The sequence below is a fragment of the Crassostrea angulata genome, chromosome 1 (assembly GCF_025612915.1).
Source record: "Crassostrea angulata isolate pt1a10 chromosome 1, ASM2561291v2, whole genome shotgun sequence".
Lineage (NCBI taxonomy): Eukaryota > Metazoa > Mollusca > Bivalvia > Ostreida > Ostreidae > Magallana > Magallana angulata.
In genome coordinates this window covers 57,163,835-57,185,901 of record NC_069111.1, presented here as the reverse complement: position 1 = coordinate 57,185,901, position 22,067 = coordinate 57,163,835, and the positions used below count along the sequence as shown (strand labels likewise).

General features: G+C 33.4%; 1 protein-coding gene across 2 annotated transcripts; it reads left to right on the top strand.

The window, feature by feature from the left end:
* The first annotated feature begins 4,023 nt into the window (after positions 1-4,023).
* On the top strand, positions 4,024-21,614 carry LOC128167259 (cysteine-rich secretory protein LCCL domain-containing 2-like). Of its 2 annotated transcripts, none has more exons than XM_052832867.1 (17): positions 4,024-4,136; positions 5,525-5,572; positions 5,765-5,851; positions 7,462-7,524; positions 7,701-7,772; positions 7,855-7,965; positions 8,270-8,393; positions 10,038-10,153; positions 10,692-10,807; positions 11,878-11,981; positions 12,133-12,255; positions 13,702-13,836; positions 14,611-14,696; positions 14,936-15,059; positions 15,533-15,699; positions 16,896-16,969; positions 21,242-21,614. In XM_052832867.1, coding segments are annotated over exons 1-17 (1,626 nt in total). In that variant the 5' UTR covers positions 4,024-4,061; the 3' UTR covers positions 21,243-21,614. The 2 variants fall into 2 exon arrangements, with proteins under 2 accessions (XP_052688827.1, XP_052688835.1); XM_052832875.1 differs by having other exon boundaries at positions 4,026-4,136; positions 7,858-7,965.
* Positions 21,615-22,067: the final 453 nt, after the last annotated feature.

Sequence of the window (22,067 nt, the reverse complement as noted above, 5' to 3'; positions counted from 1 at the left end):
ACTTAATGTCATTTACCCACCGCCTCCTTTATATAAAATGTTGTAAAACATTGAGTAATTGGTCGAAGGAAAGGCATATTTCAGGTGTTGGGGTTGGGTGGGGGTAAGGTCATTGCTGCTTATTTATAAACTATTTGGATCCGAAGCATAATGTTGATTAGGAAATAATAGGCAATTTTGTGTCTTGCGCGTTTTTTTCTTCTAAATATTGAAAGCGAGCTCGACTGTCATATCAACAAACGGATATTTTGTTTATTAGGATAGGTAGCGTGGGACAGTTTCGCAGGAAAGACCCGGTCAAATTTTAGAAAAAAGGGTAAATGTGAGGTTTCAAATTTTAGAAAAAAGGGTAAATGTGAGGTTTGGTTGGGTATTTGAGGGGTATAAACTTTAGAATATCTATTTCATTCATTGTGTGGATAGAAGACCTTATGTCTATGTAACTGACATGCAACACTTTAGATGCGAAACTGTGACTTTTGTGAAATTTTCACTTTCGATTTTATAATGGAAATGGGTGGGGGGGGGGGGGGGGGTGTCAGAACATGAAATCTGACTCAGAGGGAAAGTGTATGATATCAAATAAACTCTTGAATATTTACATGGACATAGCTGCAAATCCTATCGTAGTGTATGGGAATTGCCGGGGATTAGAGAGTATATTGGGACCTACGTATCTCAAAAAACAGCGAATAAGGGACACATCTTCAAAAACTTTTGAGATCGACCATGGCTGTTTAAGTAAATGTTTAATGTAAGTTGTACATCTTTTATTCTGCAATGTCTGGAAAGAGTCCTAAACATGTCTCCCCTACATTTAAACCAGTTTAAACCTATTTAAAAATCTGCTCAAAAATAAAACAGAAATACGACCAGTATCTGCTTCACATTTCCTCCACAGATAAAAAAAAATTCCTCTTTTAACCTACAGTTTAAAATGAATGAACATTTAGCAAAAACAAAAGAAATAATCAGACATATACATGAAACAAATGAATATCAAATTACAGGGCGACGAGCCACCAAATATGAAGGCCCAAATATGGGATACAGGGTGTTAGCCAGCCCCTCGAAAGATATCCCATTATAATTGTATTATACGAAATTTCCAATTTTCGCCAGGCAAGCTTAGCCTGTTACTGGCCGTGTAAACCCAATTCCTTTTGAGGGTCGACTGCGCTTCCCCGGGACCCCATCCCCACCAAATATGAAGGCCCAAATATGGGATACAGGGTGTTAGCCAGCCCCTCGAAAGATATCCCATTATAATTGTATTATACGAAATTTCCAATTTTCGCCAGGCAAGCTTAGCCTGTTACTGGCCGTGTAAACCCAATTCCTTTTGAGGGTCGACTGCGCTTCCCCGGGACCCCATCCCCACCAAATATGAAGGCCCAAATATGGGATACAGGGTGTTAGCCAGCCCCTCGAAAGATATCCCATTTTAATTGTATTATACGAAATTTCCAATTTTCGCCAGGCTAGCTAAGCCTGTTACTGGCCGTGTTCATTATGTTAATGTTCAGGTCAGGTCAGCAAGTAATAATTTTTACTATTAAACTGTTTGTTTAATTAAAAAGGGAAATTTATTTGAAATTTTGAATTTACGTTTATTAGCATGTTTACGGTAATTTGAATAGCGAACCGACCACAGAATTCTATTCGCTATTCGAATAGTGAATAGTGAAAAGCGAATAGAACTCCAACTTCTGAATGCCTATATATGGTGGCATAGATCTGCCACCACTTGTCAGATAATTATGTCGACTTGTCAGATCTTGATGTCGACTTGTCAGATAATTATGTTCACTTGTCAGTTCTTTAAATCGACTTGTCACTTATTCACGTGTTTAAGAATTCAACACTTTAACCTTTCCACGCCCAATGTCTGCCATCCATTTGAAATAATATTTTCGGACAAGTCGACATAAGGATCTGACAAGTTGACATAATCATCTTTTAAGTCGATATAATTATTTGACAAGTCGACATAATTATCTGACAAGTCGACATAATTATTTGACAGGACGACATAACATCTGACAAGACAACATCCTTATCTGACAAGTCGACTTACAATATAAATGATAATTTCTTTAAACTAGTGGCTATTTTATTTTTTCTGTCAGATAATTATGTTAACTTGTCAGATCTTTATGTCGACTTGACAGATAATTATGTTACATTGTCAGATCTTTATGTCGACTTGTAAGATGATTATGTAAACTTGTCAGATATTTATGTCGACTTATATGATAGTATGATGACAAGTAAATGGCAGTTAGTGGCACTAACACGCTTTGACAACAAAATATTGAGTTTCTAGTCACTATGGTTATTTCCTGACAAGTCAACATAACGATCTGACAAGTTGGCATAAATATCTGACAAGTCGACATTATCATATGAGAAGTTAACATAATTATCTGACAAGTGGTGGCAGATCTATGCCACCATAGCTATACATGTATTATCATTCTTAATTGTTATCATTTTATGAACACATAATCTTAAGAAAATTCGTTATGTAAATAGACTGTATTTACATGTACAGATACTAATAGATTACAACTCATTTCTTTTTAAACCTGCGCATGTATTCTATAATTTGCAGATAAAAGGGAAACCGACAGTCTTTGTAACATTAAATTCTACGAAAAAGTGCGTGCTAATGTATCACTTGAATAACAAGAGTATCAAATGTTAAATCCCTTTAAAAAATGGCAGCTATTGGCTTGTAAGCCAAAAACGACCTCGATACATATTTTATTTACACAGCAAAGGTAATTCGGATTTATGTTTTTTTTAAAACTAAATTGTTTTGGTCATTAAATTTATCTTAAGTAAATGTACGCCAAGCACTGTTGCCTATCGAACGTATATGTCCTCCCAAAATGCGTGCTCAGCATTTTGTCGTTCATATATATCAGTCGGGGTTTCATTTTTCACTTGAAGTTATCATACTCGCCAGCATATTTTCGTTGTTGCAAGACTACTTATTCACAGAATGCATTTCTAAGCGAATCAAAAACAAAAACTGCGAACTTTAAAATCGGCGTAGGATTTGTTTCAAGGTCTGTGCAAATGTTCGCCGACGTCGTCGTTATATTACTATTTGTCACAAAACGCGCCACAAATTTTATTTAAAAATCTTAATAGCCAAAACATTTAGAGGTTGAATATTAGAATAATTCACACATTTTTCTATGTATTTTGTAAATAAAATTTTCCTTTGAAAATTATTTTTTCTCGCGATTTTCAATTCTTATATTTTTTAATGATTATACATAGTTTCATTAGACTGATTTATTTTTTTTTTCAATATTAATTTTATATTTGATTTTAAAACATAATTTGAAAGCAATTAATAAACCCTCTGAATCACAAGTTTTATCATCCTGTGTTACTTCGATTAACTGAATAAGGACACTTGGTTACGCTTCTTCGTATCTAATTCGTTCAAGCAAATAACCAATTTGTCCAAACAAATAGCTATTTCGTCCGAATGATTATCTATTTCGTCCAAATGTAAACCCAATTCGTCCAAACAAGTTTCTATTTCGTCCGAACAAGTATCTTATTCGTCCGCACAATATCTTATTCGTCCGAACAAATATTCAGTTCGTCCGAACAAATATCTTATTCGTCCGAACAAATATTCAATTCGTCCGAACAAATATTAAAATTGCTCGAACAACAAACAGATGTACAAACAATTTTTTTTCATCTGGCCCTTCATCGCCGAAACCATAAAATTAAATAAAAACTTAAAAATATTAAGACATAACAATCAAACCACTGCAATCGTAGAAATAAGTTCATCGTTTACTAAAATTAGCATCAATTTCTGAATGGCCATCGAACCCTGTTTTGGTATTCGTCAGCAACAAAGCCCACTTTAAAAGTAAATCTCCATCTCTTTCACGCCTTCCAGAAAAATGGCTAGCTTCAAATGAGGTACAATTAGGAGTTCGGTGAACCGGGTGGTACAATGTTAATGAGGTAAGGGATAAATAGGGTCGGCCGGGGTCCGGCTCTCTCAGTCCACTCCTGGAGCTAAGATGAAGGGGTTGCTGATTCTGCTGACACTGGGCTGTCTCCTAGAGCGAGGAAATACGGCGTACATTCAGAGGAAGGTAAAACATGTCATAACGTTAAAATATTGATATCGTTCTAAGTGTATGCAATGTTAAGCTACAAGTTCTAAATTATCTCTTTGTAGCTTATATATGTTCCAAATTAAAAAAAATTATATATATTACTGTTACATTAAAAGATTTTTACTTAAATGAATTCTTAACTACCCATAACAGTCTTCGTTAGGCATGTTGATATGTTTTGAACTCATTCAATTTTTATTTCAAACTTTGTGATAGATCGAATTAAAAAAAACCAATTTACCATTACATAAAAGTCCATGTTTATATATAAACATGTAAAAAAAAAATTAAAGAAAAGTAATCAAATTTTTTTATTCATAGTACAAAAACAAAAATTCATGGACAACATTTCAGAAAATTCAGCTCAAAAGAATGTCTTAGGTTTTCAAATTTAGACTTTGAAATCTGAAAAAGAAAAGTACGGGTGCGTAATTTATAAATTAGTAATATTTTACACTTTAAGAATGGCAGAAAAGGCTAAAAAAAAATTGCAAAATTCTTTTGCCAAACTGCGGCGATAGTTTTAAAGCTGTGTAACCGTACTGTAAATGTAATGAACTGCGCCTTTTTTACACAAATGTTGACCACATATACATGCATTGTCAAATGATACCTATATTCCAATATGATACACCTAGAGGATTAGATGTGCCGCTTGGTAAAATCTTAAGTGTCTTTTTATTAGATGTACAGATCGGAATAATATCTACCCCGTAGGCCCAGACTCCCGTGATTCGAGGTCAGATAACAAACCAGACATTCTATTTGTAGGATAATTACAGTTGGTAAACGCTACTTTCCTAATACTACGCGAAAAAAAAGAAAGCATTTTAACTGATGAAAGGCAGTTGGCTGTTCCCGAGCTTTTCCTTAATTATATGCTTTTATAAACTAAATTTTAAAAATCAAAAATTAAACGAAATCGATGTTTCTTCACTGATCATTTCACTATTCTTTGCATTGTTATAGGGTCCTATAGCAACTCTAACGAAAACAAAACACAATTCAACAAATTGAATGTAAAGTAGTGTCCTGTAGTATTTTCACAGAAAAAAACATCATATAGAACCTTAAATTTTAGTATCGCTGCAACGTTTCAGAGGGCCCGGGGCCATAAAACTTAAATGAGCTTACTTTTGATTTCATTTTACAAATGTATATATAATGGAAAAACGAGACTGAGATCAAAAGTGAGCTCATTTTAGCTTTATGGCCCCGGGGTCAGACCTAATTGAAAGAGTAATTGATGATCTTCATCTACGATGCGCTTGCACCTTACAGTGTTATTTCTTTGTAAGGTCTGGTTATCTTTCATTGGTCTTATCATTTTTTTCCCCTAAAAATGATTTTTGTCTAATTCACAGAACGCCGAAGGGAATTCCCCAACAAAAGTACAAGAATTACGAGAGCTGGTCTGTTGATATTTTGGTAAAACACATGTATTGCTACATTTTAAATTTTGTTGAATTGCATAGTTAATTTCTTACCTGGTGAAGTTATTCAATATTAAGTATTTTAAAAACCATATAAAACTGAAGAAAAAGTTAACATTTTATCAAAAATATTTAAGTATCAGTAAAATAATGCTATACATATGACTTCAGTTGGATTACTTGAAGAAATCTTTTCAAGAGGAAAAAAGAAACTCGGACGATGACGGACGGATATCATTCGAACCTGCTGAAGGAAAGGTAGTTTTCGTACAACCCAATCCTTGTTTTATGTTACAGGATTATTCCTTATGGTGAACATACACTGCATACTAGTATATACTATACTCATATATTTACAATTGAGATCTATAATGTTCTGCTTTTAATATCAAATATAAGTGCACGTGTTATGTTTTTATTGACCAAAAAAATGAAAATGTGAAAATTGTCATATCACCTTTTAATTTGGTTCTGAAATATTGTGCGTACATGTATTTGCAAAAAGAATGTTGGTATATCGCATAGCCCCCTAACTCCGTCACTACCCTAACTCCGTCACTTTTGGGAAACTCCTCGCCGTTTGAAATCAAATGCGGTTATGACGTCATTTTTTGCATGTTAAAAATCTTCAGTCAAATGTCAACAATTTACAACGGCTTAATTTAAGAATGTGTTCAAAAATAACAAAATTACACCCTGTTCATTTTATGCAACAATAATTGCGTGAAATCAGCTAACACTTTTTCACAGGTACACTAAAATAACGATATTTCTGATATGCGGGCCCTTTCAATGATTTACGGTGGTCAGTCATTTTAAGAGAGTTCAAGATGAAACATATCACATGCAATTTATTTTTTATTAAGGTTATTAATACATTTTTTTCTGTCCGCAATAGCGTTAATGCACTACACTTGATGATAACGTCAAATCGCCCATGCTGTAATTTTTGCCTTATACAGGGTTACAGATATATATGGTATGTCGGTATTTAGAATATGCTACATTTATTAAAAATGTAATAAATAAATAATATAATCATTAATATATTCATTATTGATATGATATATTTGAAATATGTAAGGACAGTATGTTATACTTTCATGTTAAATACTGAAATCTGATTGGTTAAGACACAGTTGACAATCTATTACCCTCAGCGTTAGCAACACACTTAGCAACGGGTAACACAACGAATTATTACACGCGCGTTAATTATGCGCGTACGATTCGGCGTAGAATTCACGTCATTTCTATATAAAAGAAGTAAAAAAATTCTCTAATATTAAGACATTCAGTATGATAAAATTAATAGTGCCTGTTTGGCTTCGCGTCGGTTGACAATGGTTTCCTCGGGGTGTCAATTTCAACTGTTACCCTCCCAAACAGGGACTATTTATATAATAGCACGTGTAATAAACGTCCTATTCAGAGGGCTTATTTGAATAATAATAAAAAATATTTTTGTTAATAATTTTATAAATTATAACCTTTCAGGTTATTCTCTGTAAATTATTTTTTGCGGTTATTATTATTTGCAATCACTAAATCCATGTTTCTCTGTAAATTATTTTTTGCGGTTATCATTATTTGCAATCACTAAATATAACATGTTTTCTGCTGATGGTGACGGAGTTTGGGTACTTGGGGATATACGTGTCATGTTGTAAATTTTGAATTTACCGGGTGGCAGTAAATACAAAATTTACAACATGACATGGAATACGTTTAAAACATATATTACGTCTGACTATACAGAGAAATATCACCAACGTTTTTTTAAGCAAGAACGAAGTCTTACGTGAAATAATTCACATAATATGTATATATATGGCAACATAAGGGTCGTTTTTTTCTCTCCTCTATAGAAAAACGACAAGCAGACAAATGGAAACGCTGGGGGCCAAGTTCCTGTGAACGTTTTTACGTCGGTAAGATTGTTCTATAGATTTCAGAGCGATGTGAGTTGTTTCATTCTCTTATTAAGTCATTTTATTCATTTATTGAAATCGATAAAGAATAATAATTATTAATTATGCCATTGTGAGATAAAACTGCTTCTTAACATTAATTTAATCGCGCGAACATTCCTGTTTATTTGATTCAGGGCAGTAATACTCAAGGAACCAACCAAAACAAAAAGAGGACTATTGAACAAAACATACTTATGGAAAAACAGGTATCTACAGTTTTAGTAGATTTCATTTAAATAGAAATACATTAATATTTTGAACGTACTTATGACTGTGTGTCTTTTGAAGCAGCTATCAATGAACAGACGAACACTGTCTACAGAGGCAGCTGAGTTCCTGAGGGTCCACAATGAAAAGCGTAGAATAGTCAGCCCAAAGGCCACAAATATGAGAGAGATGGTACGTTCTAACACATTCATTGACCATTTATGTCGTATAAATCAGAGTTACGTCCCGTCGTAGTAAAAACCACTTCCTCTGTTGGGATAGGATTTTGTTAAGAATGCCATGAGTTTACATCACAGCACTAACAGGATGAATAAAAAATTTTTTTTACGAAAGTATATTTACTTACCTGATTTTATTTCTGTGGAGCGTTTGGTAGACTTTGAAGGTAGTGGAATGTCTGAATTTGTACCGTTAAGTTAATACTAATAATTTGATTTAAACTAACCAACATTTCCTGCATTCATTCCCTGGTCAGGTGTGGGACGAAGGATTGGAGACTATAGCCAGGAACTACGCCGAAAAGTGCGACTTTAACCACAACAAACTCCGGTCCTCATCAGTGGGGTACTATGTGGGGGAGAACCTATATGTGAGCTATGGTATGTGCACTTATACAGGAGTACACATGTCAATAACGTGTGTACAAACAAATGTGAAATAGCATTACACATAAACCCAGTCAATTCACAGCATGGTGTTTGTATATTGCTATGGTATTCTAATTATTCTGATACTTCGAATATTTCTTTTAAATAACATCACGATTTTTTTTCATTTTCCAAATCAATACGATGAAACAGTCAACTTCCTTGGAAATGCACCACCTGCAAATTCATTGATACTTAGTGAGAATATTTCTCACTATAAATATACATTGTTTTTTTTTTAAACCTGATCAAAACCTCTCTAGAGTCTGTAATCACTAATTAGCAGACGATTGGTGGTAGAGAGGAAGTTTGACATACTATTATATTTACATCTACCGAATAGGATTCCCTCTATTTGTTATCAAAAAGTTGTTGTTAATTCATAGCTATATAGAAAATGACAGGATTGAAATCGAAGCGGTCCGTTTATCGATTGGTCGAGACCTACAGCGACCTAAGAAAGTTCACGAACTGCACGAAATAATCATGATGATACCAGACATAAATTACTATAATTTAAAAGACGATTTGCTGTTTCTTTTAGCTATCGTACTGATGTACATTAACAGTAATTTAGTTAATTAAACTTACTCTTTACACTCAAATTATTAATTTGTTTAAAGAAGATGTAAATATAATCCTTGATGATTCATGCGGGTAATGAAGGTAGCGATCATTGCAAACAAATTTTACATAACCCGCTAACGCGAAGAACTTGAAAACTTTTGTCTAAAATTTTTTGGGCATCAGATTTTATTCGACAGCTGAATGTCTTTGATTATAAAATGCAGTGAAGATCGTATTACGCTTACGTTAGCGGGTTATGTAAATTTTTCCTGCAATGATCGCTACCTTCATAACCCACATGAATCATCAAAGAAAGCATTTTATTGTTTATATTAACATCTTTCTTTAACTAATTAATAAACTGATTATGAAAAGTCACTAAATTACTGTTAATGTACAATAGTACGTTAGCTAAAAGAAACAGCCAAATCGTCTCCTGTGAGACGTTGATTCTGGCATCGTCATGATTATTTCGTGCAGTCCGGGATTTTACTGAGGTCGCCGTAGGTTCAGACCAATCGATAAACAGGGCGTGTCAATTTCAGTCCTGTCACTTTCAGCCACTGTAGAATTCGACTAATCGATAAATAGGGCGTGTAGATTTCAGTCTGGCTGTTTCTATAGAGCTATGAATTAACTATAAGTTTCCGTAAGAAATAGAGGAGATTATGGTAGATGTAAGTATAAAGTGATAAAATACGGCCGGTGGTGACCCGATAAAGCCCTAAGGCGTTTTATGATAGATTTGACCACGCCCGACCGTATACGATCACCTCATAATAATCAAAGAATGATTCCTTATTACGTACATGTATAAAATTTTCAGTCATTAAACTATAAAATATGAATATAGTCAATAAGGAAGCGATTCGTAGTGTTTTCAAAGCCACTCGAAAATATACTAAATATAATAGGTCAATATTTCATGCCTTTATTTATGGTAAATTTGACAATTTCTTGTAAAATAGCTGCACTTCGAAGACTTCATTCGTGAGTAAAGTTAATTTGGCATACACTTGTCTTTAAAAGGGGACATTTCACCGGAGGCAGCAGTCACCGCTTGGGACAACGAGAAAACTGACTATGATTTTGCTAACAACGTCTGTGATCCCAATAGTAAATATGGATGTGGCCATTACACACAGGTCTTCTACAATTTATCAATAATTTGTCAATCAGCTAATCTGTAAATTAAGCAATTAACAAATTGATAAATCAATCGATGACAAATCAAGTAACATCAACTATGATAATGTAAGTTATGGACGTCGCATATGATGATGTCAAAATTGAAGATTTCAATGGTGTCAAAAACTGTGGAATCATTAAAATTCGTGGGGGGGGGGGGGGGGGGGGTCGTGGATTGCTATAATTTTACAGGTTCGTGGGAATGTAATTTCGTGTATTTGATACGTACACAAGAAAACATGACTTTACAGTCCTTACTTATTTATTTTTTCGTGGAGGATGTTTATTTGTGGGTGAGAGGTACCCACGAATTCCACGAAAATTGAGTCGCCACAAAATCTAATGATTTCACAGTATCGCTGATAATGTCACATATTATGATGTTAGATACTGAAAATTTCAAATCTGACATTGATGGTCTCAAATATGAAGGCGTCAAATATGAAAATGTCAAATATGATGGTGTTAAATATGATGATGTTATTCTTCCTGCAGGTTACATGGGCGGAATCTGAAAAAGTTGGATGTGCTAAGAAATATTGTAGCTCTGTAAATGATTTTACCACCAATAATCTGCCTGGATACTTAGTCGTCTGCAACTACGGACCCGGGTATGCCATTGATAAAAAGAAATTACCTTCTTGTTTGAAATTGTCATAATCCCTTTTGGTTTTAGGGATCAATTATCTTTCAAAGGACTAATAAGATGTATTCACTTGGATGGTATTATGCAATTTTTGCTGTTTTTGAGGTCAATACGATGATTTAGTTACACTCGAAGTACAATATTCACCTCGCCGAAGGTGAATATTGTTCTTCGAGGGTAGGTATATCATCTTATTGACCTCTAAACAGCAAAAAATGTTTTATAGTTAGATTTAGCGACAAATTGATACAGACATATTAATCTGAGTGTTATCAAGCAAAGTTTTTTGTTCGAAGCCATAGCCGAACAAATGTGATATTGACCTACTTAGTCACGTGCAGGTGAATATAACGTTTCCAGATTGTTGGATATCAGCCAATCAGAGAGCTAGGAATTAATTTATCATAAAATATTATTCTGCTTTCATGTTGAATACTAAAATCTGATTGACTTAGACGTTCTATTACCCTCAGCGTTAGCAACACACTTAACAACGGGTAACACAACGCGTAAATTATGTGAGTACAGTTCGCCGTAGAATTCACGTCCAAAAATTTAAAAGCGTTGAAGTTTTCTTTAAGATTATGAAATTTAGTAAATTAAAAAAAAAATATTGCCTGTTTGTAAGGACAACAGTTGAAATTGACACCCATCGAAAACTATTGTCAACCTCCGCTTCGTGTTGGTTGACATTGATGTTTTTCTCGGGGGTGTCAATTTCAACTGTTACCCTCCAAAACATGCACTATTTATATAATGTGAAATTATTTCAAAAGTGAAACATTTCAAAACATAACATATAGGAGAACCGAGTTTTGTTTCACAGTTTAGTAGAGATATTATTAGACTAAGTGCTCTCCTCCAAAGGTCAAAACATGATTTTACTGGATTGTAGGGGTAACGTTAACAATAGATTTTACTGGATTGTAGGGGTAACGTTAACAATAGATTTTACTGGATTGTAGGGGTAACGTTAACAATAGATTTTACTGGATTGTAGGGGTAACGTTAACAATAGATTTTACTGGATTGTAGGGGTAACGTTAACAATAGAAGGCCGTTCTCCTCTGGTACGACGTCATGCAGCAACTGTCCTACCGGTTACACGTGCGTTGACAGATTGTGCAGCAAATCTTCAGGTATTTTAATACATTAAGGTCGACGCCCAGTTTACCACTGGTAAGAAAAGATTGTGAAACAACCTTATAATTATATATGAAACTGTTTATTACTCCGGGTCCTGATAACACATCACATTTTCATATACGTCATGATCATAATTTATCATAGGTGGGAGTACCAATCCTTGTGAAACCAATCCATGTCAGAATGGGGGCACCTGTTCCTCGGAGTCCGGACAGGCGGTGTGTAAGTGTACTGCGGGGTGGACAGGGACTACCTGCCAAAGCCAAGGTAACTATCCATTAGTACTAGAATCACTACCCAGGTACAAGAATTTATCCCAGGGTACTTTAAAATTGATAACCAAGGATATTAGAATCAACAACACAGGACATAAAATCAATTTTTCTGGTCACCAGAATCATTATTTCTGGATACTGGAATCACTTTTCCAGGATGGATCGAAATACAATCTGAAGATACGTGAATCACTATTACACAATAGTGTACTACATGATATTCAAATATAAATACTTCATATACTAGAATCACTTTACAACTAACACTTTCTCATGTACTAGAATCACTATCAAAATAAACTAGAATCATTATCCCAGGATGAGTATTTATGTTGCAAACACTATTCCAGAATTATAGAAACACTTTGATTCTTCAAATATCAAAGAAAGGTTATTTTATCTGTATGTTTTGTGTTTTTAGTGTTTAAAGTTAATGATGTGAGCCTATAATTATACCCCCGCTCCGAAGGAGAGGGGGTATACTGTTTTACCCTTGTGTGTCTGTCTGTCCGTCTGTCCGTCTGTCCGTCCGTCTGTCCGTCTGTTTGTCTGTCTGTCTGTCTGTCCGTCCGTAACGAAAATTTCTGTCGCATTTATCTGAGCAACTATTTATTGCAGATGCTTGAAATTTTTACATAGTGTTTGTTAAGGCATGCCATATCGTGGGATATATTTTTGTATCAATCGGAGGTCAACTTCCTGTTAAATGTCGACTTTGCTTATTTTTTTACCAAAATTTTCAAACAAATTTTCGTCAAAGATTTCTCTGCAACTATTTATCGCAGATGCTTGAAATTTTTACACAATATTTGTATAGGCATGCCATATCGTGGGATATATTTTTGTACCAATCGGATGTCAACTTCCTGTTAAATGACGACTTTGTTTATTTTTAGCCAAAATTTTCAAACAAATTTCCGTCAAAGATTTTTCTGCAACTATCTATCGCAGATGCTTGAAATTTTAACACACTATTTGTTTAGGCATGCCATATCGTGGGATATACTTTTGTACCAATCAGATGTCAACTTCTTGTTAAATGAGTACTTTGTTTATTTTAGCCAAAATTTTCAAACAAATTTTCCTCAAAGATTTATCGCAGATGCTTGAAATTTTAACACTATTTGTTTAGGCATGCCATATTATGGGATATATTTTTGTATCAATCAGATGCCAGCTTTCTGTTAAATGTCGACTTTGCTTATTTTGCATATTCACATCAGAGCGGGGATATCACTAGTGAGCATTGGCTCACAGATATCTTGTTTTTTTTATATTAACATTGCATAACTCAATATTCAATTTCTTTAGTATTTTCCATTTGAAATGGACTTCAATATTATTCAGGACGTTACTCGGATAACCCGAACACATTTAGAGGTAGAACACTTGTCCTTGATTATTGTCAAACTTAATAATTTGTCTGTCCCTGATATAGAGACAACGACAACCAATCCTTGCTCCACGAACCCCTGTAAGAACGGTGGTAGCTGCAGTGTAGATGGCGACAAGGCGGTTTGTCAATGTACATCCGGGTGGTCAGGGAGCACGTGTGAAACCTACAACACTCAAGGTACTTAACTGCAACTCCTTCCGCCCACACACTCTGATTGCTGATTTAAATGAAGAGTTTCAAACCTCTAAAAACAAATCTTTTTAACAGGGCAAATATGTATCGTTATGTTCCTAAAATGTTCCTAAAATATCAATTATTAGTAGATATTTAAGATAAAATTTTGTTTATTTATTAAAGGAATAAAGAACTATTCTTTGAGTATTATGAGGTCATAATTTCGGTTGGGGCGTGGTCAAATCAAATAAAGCCTGAAGGTCGTTATGATAGATTTGATCACCTTATGATATTCAAAGATAGATTTCTTATTACTTATATTTTGATATTTCCAATTTGTACTCTTAAAAAGACGTGTTAATTAATTTTAAAACTACTATTTTTTTATGTAGCACATGCTATGTATTACTACGTGGCGCAGCCAATGCCTTTTTTCGGTTATGCAATATGGCACGCTCATTTTGTGTCACTCATGTTTTATGACGTTATTTTGTTTTAGGGTTCAAAATTCATGTAATGCTATCACAGATGAATATAGTTGAAAATGTAAAATATTTAAAAAAAATGAATGGAAAAATACATAATGTCCATGCAAACTTATAGATTTAAATAAACCAACATATATGTATTTTAATTTTCTTAAGGTACAGTAAATACCTCTTGGTCAACTTACTGGTATATTCTTTCTACCAATGATAAAGGTGATTTCAATGTAGATTACATGCAATTATGTGACTGTTTTAAATTCTGTTTTCATTTTACACATCTGTTTTACAGTGACTACCTCCGTTACTATTTCATGCAATTTTGAAATTGGATTCTGTCTGAACAACTACGCAGACAACTATGTGGACTTCAATTTGGTATTATCTGCATTTTCCACCATTTTTTAAAAAACTATTAGCGCAATACTTTTATCTATCTATCTATCTATCTATCTATCTATCTATCTATCTATCTATCTATCTATCTATCTATCTATCTATCTATCTATCTATCTATCCCTCTCTCTCTCTCTATCTATCTATCTAAGAAAGTGTTCATTTGTCCGTCTGTTTGTCCATCTCAATCCATACATTTTTTAAATGACGTTGTTTTTTAGTACAACTCTTTCACGATGAATAACGTTAAGATCACGGCCGCCGAGGGTAGTGCGTTTGCTGCAGTGTACGCCCCTTACGTACAGGGCACGGTCTACTCCTACCTGATGTCTGGGACACTGCCTGGTATGTTCAGCTGAAAGTAACAATATATCTAATCTTTCACTGTACTTATATCATAGAATTTACTCTTTGTCCGAGAGTCTCTTAATATGTCTAACTATAATATTAAATGAAATCATACATAAAAATTATAGTATGTTCTACAGAATTTTTTTTATCGCAAATAAAGATATTTCATCAATGTGCTTAAGCCAATACTACCTATTGCAATGTTGGGATTACTTTTAGAATAAATCTATGTATGATTGAGTTGATAGATTTCAATGCATTATAAGCCAGTATTATTTTTGATATTTCATCTTTCATAAATATGATTCTTATGATTACTCGCCATGAAAAAATGTAAAATAAAAAATGACACCTTTAAAAAGAATCATATGTGATAACTTAACAAACAAATATATTAGAAATGAAATGTTAATGTTTTAGATTAATAATAATGAAATTTTGAATATATCATCGCCTTATATTTTCAGTCGCCGATTTAAGTGTATCCTTCAAGTACCGCGTGATCGGATCAGCACAGCTAGCCTTTGTTTACTTCACGGACGAGACGTCTTATGTAAGCTCAGTCGTCCAGACTAGTGGGAGCAATGGATGGCAAGACTGGACCGGAAACATACCTTCAGGGAGCGGCGGATTTGTACGTTATACTGTATCATGAGAGAGAGAGAGAGAGAGAGAGAGAGAGAGAGAGAGAGAGAGAGAGAGAGAGTATGCTGCTCACATTAAATGATGACCCTTTTCTGCATTCTAGTAAACACTATGTTAATGTATTAACATTTTAGTAAACATGCGAACAATACCTATTTTTTCATTCTTAAAACCAGTCTGGAGTTACAATCGAGGCTGTTAGTTTGCCTCCTACATGTAGGGTACCCCAGTTTTAAAACTCGGCATGGGATCTATTTTTGAAACAAGAAAAAATCCAGTCTATACCTTGAACTCCTGTATTTATGGAGCCACATTGACATTATATTTTCATAGAAAAAATGTCAATTCAAAACCATCTGTGTTGAATATGACAGACATCGCAATACCAGTTCCAAGTTTGTTTTCTTTCATTTCTATAAATAAAAATTAATGTAAACTCTTTATAGAAGTGGGGTAGGAGTCCAGACAATCAATTTTCGTTAAAAATACATATATTTTTTCAATGAAAATATTACTTCAATAAACCTCCACAGACAAAGATATATAAATCACATCAGAACTGATTGTTTATAGCACACATTTAAAGAATAGGGTACCCGATTAAGCAAGCTTTGACATTTTCTCAACAAAAGGGTGTAGAGTAGACACTAATGACCTCCTGTCATATTTTCAATTTTTAAATCTTGAATTTAAGTCTGTAGCTGCCCATTTATAAGTGTTTAAAAAACATTGCTCTGTTCTTGTAAGCATAATTTACATAAAATCAGCATATAAAACCTCATATTTATTGCTTTTTTAATCTTTTGACAACAGTTTTGGTCAGTTTTAAGCAGATACAAACCAGTTTTATAGTTTTATACTGTGATGTGCCACACATTTCCCCAAGAAAGAGGACGTGAATGTATAGCATGTTAGTTGGCCTGATAAAGTTTACATCTATATGATCAACATATGGTAATCTTATTTTTTGTAACATTCTAAATACTTTGAGTTCGCAATGTAAAGTTGCCGAGCGATGGAATACATTGTTTGCCCCAATAGTCTAGGTCATTCTTATATTATAGATCCTTCCTTATACGATTTTATTGGTCCCGCTGATAACAATTTTTAACACAGTACGATTTCTTCCACTTAAAAGGAAAAATGTATACTGTATTGTAAATTAAAAACTTCTTTGTGTTTCAGTTTTACTTCGAAGCCGCCCTAACCTCCTACTCTTTGGTGGTCATTGACGATGTACGTTACAGCTATTCCAATTGGTAAGTAACACCTGGTTAATAACGATATGTACGATACAGCTATTCCAATTGGTAATTATTATACTTTCATGTTAAATACTGAAATCTGATTGGCTTAGACGCAGTTGGTAATCTGTTCTATTACCCTCAGCGTTAGAAACACACTTGACAAAGGGTAACACAACGATTTCATACATGCGCGTAAATTATGCGCGTACGGTTCGCTGTAGTATTCACTTCATTTCTATATAAAAGCAGTAAAATTGTCTTAAAAATTAAGACATTAAGTATAATAAAATAAATAATGCCTGTTTAGGAGAGTATCTGTTGAAATTGACACCCCTCGAAAACCATTGTCAACCTCCAATTCGTTGACAACAGTTTTCTCGGGGTGTCAGTTTCAACAGTTAACCTCCCAAACCAGGCCCTATTTATATATAGTAACACCTGGTTGATAACGATATGTACGATACACCTATTCCAATTGGTAAGTACCACCTGGTTAATATACTAAAACCAACCCTTAACTGAGAACAGACTGAGATGGATCGAGCATATGTCATTAATTGGAGTAAGTAATTACGTTAATGTTCCATATAAGAGATAAACATACTCGTATTCCAAAAAAAAAAAACGGTTGCTCAAAAAACCAGGACGCTAATATGTAACAAACTTTATTTCTGTGGATTAGTATCTCACCTCTTCCAACGTTTTAACACAAAACAAGCACGTTTTTATAATCCCCATTCTTGTATCATAATTCGATTGATTGGGGGTTTTCAAAAATAAAAAATAAAGTTATTACAATAGATATAATATTTGATTATCATTTCTATACGGTTTTATTGCGAAGTTTGACCTAAAATTACGTATACTGAGGGCAATGCTTAAATTCTGTTCACTGTAATTTCACCAAATGACTTTTATTTTGGGACAATTATCGTATCTATACATATGCTACATTACCTTTTACTATTCTAAAACTTATACATTTAAAATATATAAACTGTTAAAGCTAAAACAAAAATCGTAGAAAAGTTATTCAGATAATCATAAACATTTGACACTCAATTTTGAGCTAAAACAAATTCTATACAAACATGTGGCATTGTAACAACATATGTGTCATTTAATTAATCAAAAGAAAAATAAGTTAAGTTTAAAAAAAAATAACACAAGAATTTTATCTTCTGGCATCAAATAAAATGATGCAATGTTTTGCATTCTTCTGCACTAATTTTTTGCTTTTACAATATTGTTTGTCTAAAAACATAAACAGGCCCAATCGACAGTGAATGATAATTAGGGTCTTCCGTTTCCAACGGAAGACCCTATTGTTTTTCTTCGGATTCTTTTTCATTATTATTATTCTTCCTCTGACTTTTTTGGTGGCTTATATCTCAAAAACAATTCAACCGATTTCCACGAAATTTTCAGAACTTATTTGGTAACGTAAATATTCGAGGTTATTAAAATTTAAACTTATGACGTCACTTCCGGTTTCAGAAATTGACGATTTTGTAAATTTTTAAGGGTCATTTTGTCCACGCATCTCCTCCAAAACTAATCAAGATAGAAGCTTGAAATTTTCAGGGATTGTAGATAAATGTATGTAGATGTACCCCATTGCCTTCACTTATGAAAATTGTGCAAGGCTTCGAAGCTCGCCTGAACCTGAAAATAAGCACCAAATTTTTCCACGAAATTTTGAACATGTTCTGAAATATCTTTTGATGTATACATATTTTGTGAAATAATGTAATGCAAAAGATGTTTATTTTTGCAAGACCTTTAATTTGATATAAAGGAAAAGGGGCTGGCCCCTCAAATTAGGGGCCTAGAGGGCTCTAAAGTCTTCTTATAATAACCTTTTACTGAACAATAATTTGTTATCAATCATAGAAGCAAAAATGTTTATTGTACAACTGTTTATCTAAATAGTACCATAGCTTAGTCATATATCACGTAATTAGGGGTTTCAAGGGGCCAGAAGTTCAAAACTTTGATCATTTATATCGGAAAAAGGAGAAACATTTTGAAAAGCAATGTAGAACAAAAGTTGCTCAAAATAATGTTCTGTACAATATGCCACCTTAAATTTCTTGATGATGGCCCCACTAAGGATTTTAAGGGTCGGCCCCTAAAACACATTTATACAGATATCTCGAGAACGGTTAACACTTTTCGAACACTTGGTGAACTACATATGTTTATATTTGCAAGAGCTTTAATTTGATATCAAGAAAAAGGGGCTGGCCCCTCAAATTAGGGGCCAAGAGGGCTCTAAAATCTTCTTACAATAACTCTTTACTGAACAAAAATTTGTTATTAATTATAGAAGCAAAAATGTTCACTGTACAGCTGTTTTTCTCTACAGTACCATAGCTAAGTCATATATTACGTAATAAGGGGTTTCAAGGGGCCAAAAGTTCAAAACTTTGATCATTTATATCGGAAAAAGGAGAAACATTTTGAAAAGCAATGTAGAACAAAAATTGCTCAAAATAATGTTCTGTACATTATGCCACCTTAAATTTTTTCTTGATGGCCCCATTAAGGAGTTTAAGGGTCTGCCCCTAAAACACATTTGTACAGATATCTCGAGAACGGTTAACACTTTGTGAACACTTGGTGAACAAAATATATTTATATTTGCAAGACCTTTAATTTGATATCAAGGAAAAGGGGCTGGCCCCTCAAATTAGGGGCCAAGAGGGCTCTAAAATCTTCTTACAATAACTCTTTACTGAACAAAAATTTGTTATTAATTATAGAAGCAAAAATGTTCACTGTACAGCTGTTTATCTTTACAGTACCATAGCTAAGTCATATATTACGTAATAAGGGGTTTCAAGGGGCCATAAGTTCAAAACTTTGATCATAAATAATATCTGAAAAAGGAGAAATATCTTTAAACGCAATGTAGAACACAAAATGTTAAGAATAATGTTCTTAACAATATGGCAACTAAACATTCTTAAAAGGTCGGCCCCTAAAACACAGCTGTTCAGATATCTCGAAAACGTTAAACAATTCGTGAATACATGTGAACAAAATGTTTTTGTGAGACCTTTTATTTGATATAAAGAAAAAAGGGCTGGCCCCTCCAATTAGGGACTAAAAGGGCTAGTAAGTCTTTTTATGATAACTTTTTTTAAGCGATAATTTGATATCCTTCATTTAGCAAAAACAAAGAACTTTTTTTATCTTAATCTAACGCTGAAATTCGTTATAAAATCGGACCATGCACTACAGAGAAATTGGAATTTAAAATTTGATTTTTCCGGAAATTTTGATTCCGCGTCCTTGGTTTAAAAAATAGCGTGAAGTTAAATGTAAAATTAATTCGTACCAAAAATAATCGTGTCAAGTCGTACATGAACACATTCGGGTTTATTTTGTTAAGACATTCTTGAAATCGGAAAGGTTTTTGTTCAGTCATACTTAAAATCATGCGGATTTTGTTAAGTCGTACCAAGAATTATTCGATTTTTTCTTATTGTTTTAGTTACTCTTGTTCTTGGCTTAAGAACTCTGCTTCTTAAGGTCAGACGACACGTTCCTCGAGAGTCTTTTTTGTATCTCCTCGTAATAAAGAGTTCCAATAAAAATTATTAATTTTATAATTACTTTAAAAATGATCAAAATTTACTTCAAAATGGTTATATGTGTACTTGGTCGAGTGGTTAGAACCGTGGCCGCTCTCTGCCAAAAGCGTATAGGTTCTAGAGGTCGTGAGTTCAAAGCCCCGCCCCGGCGGAGATATAGTTCTAATTTAGTGAATTTTGCTGTGCTGTAGATGTATTTATTTTATATCAGCAATTCAAGTGTATTTTCAAGAAGATTATAAAGGAAATTGCATACTCTAGTATTTTGCAGAAATGCCTGGTAAGGTACCCTATTTTTTTGCAAGAAAGCTTGTCAAAGTAGTAGTAAACCATTAACAAATTCCTGGAAAAAGTTATCTAAAATTGAGGAACGTGTCGTCTGACCTTAAAGGTACTTCTAGCTTTTCTCTGGACATTAACGGAAGACCCACTCGTTGCTTTGCAACGAGATTTGCTCTAGTTAAATGATATGTTTATATGCTGATGTTGGTATGATCAGAAGTCTTGTGTTATTTTGCATCGGAAATAAACATAAAGAAAGATAGATTCATGTAAACTTATGCCCATTGAATATCCAGCAAAACCTATAATACAAATTAACAAGTTTATCTACCAGTATTCTATAAATTGGTAATTTATATAGTCTAGCCGACCATTTTTAATACTTCAATTTGGGTTATTGTAGAAAGAAGCTGTGAATGGAGCAGATACAACAGAAAAAAAACAGAGCGACGCATGTATTAGAGAATGCTGCATAAATGTAGAATCAATATAATTTTATAAGATACACGTAATAAACATTTTTTTTCATTGCAAGTGCTGTTTTGTAGCTTTTTTCTTATATTTGGTAGGAACAATGGATTGGAATACAATTTGGAATATGTAACTAACAAAAAGTAGATTTTATAACAAAATGTACATTTTATAACAATAATTAAAAAATAATGAAAGAAAGACATAAAAAAGCTTAAAATTACTAAAAATAGAAAGCAATAGAAATCAAGAAGAATTGTCACTTGTTATTTTTGAATAAAAACAAACTTAAATTTTACCTTTAATTTATTTTGAATTGAGGTCAAGAGCAGAACGTATTTAGAGTATAAATTTAGTGTAAATCTGGCACCAATTGAATACAAGTATACGGACTTTCATCTCTCAATGAAACTTTTCAGACGTTCTCAATTATCAATTACATATGTTAAGTATACAGACTTGTACCACTAATTTGAAATCTATAAAAGGTTTACTGAAATCTTATTCTAGCATTTCCATTTTGAAAAAAAATAGTTAATCTGCTGTTTGAAGTACAAAGTCAGAAAACATCGCAAAATGTGATCCATGTAGAAAAAATCAAAAGCAATTAAATTAATTAAAAAAAATATCGTTTGAACGCATTTAGCTGTGACAAAGCCTGTGTTAATGTTATGAGCTCCTAACAATGACCATTTTGGCTTATTTGTACAATTGTAATTCAGTTTGTTCGGGTTTTTCGTAATTTCATAACGTAAAGA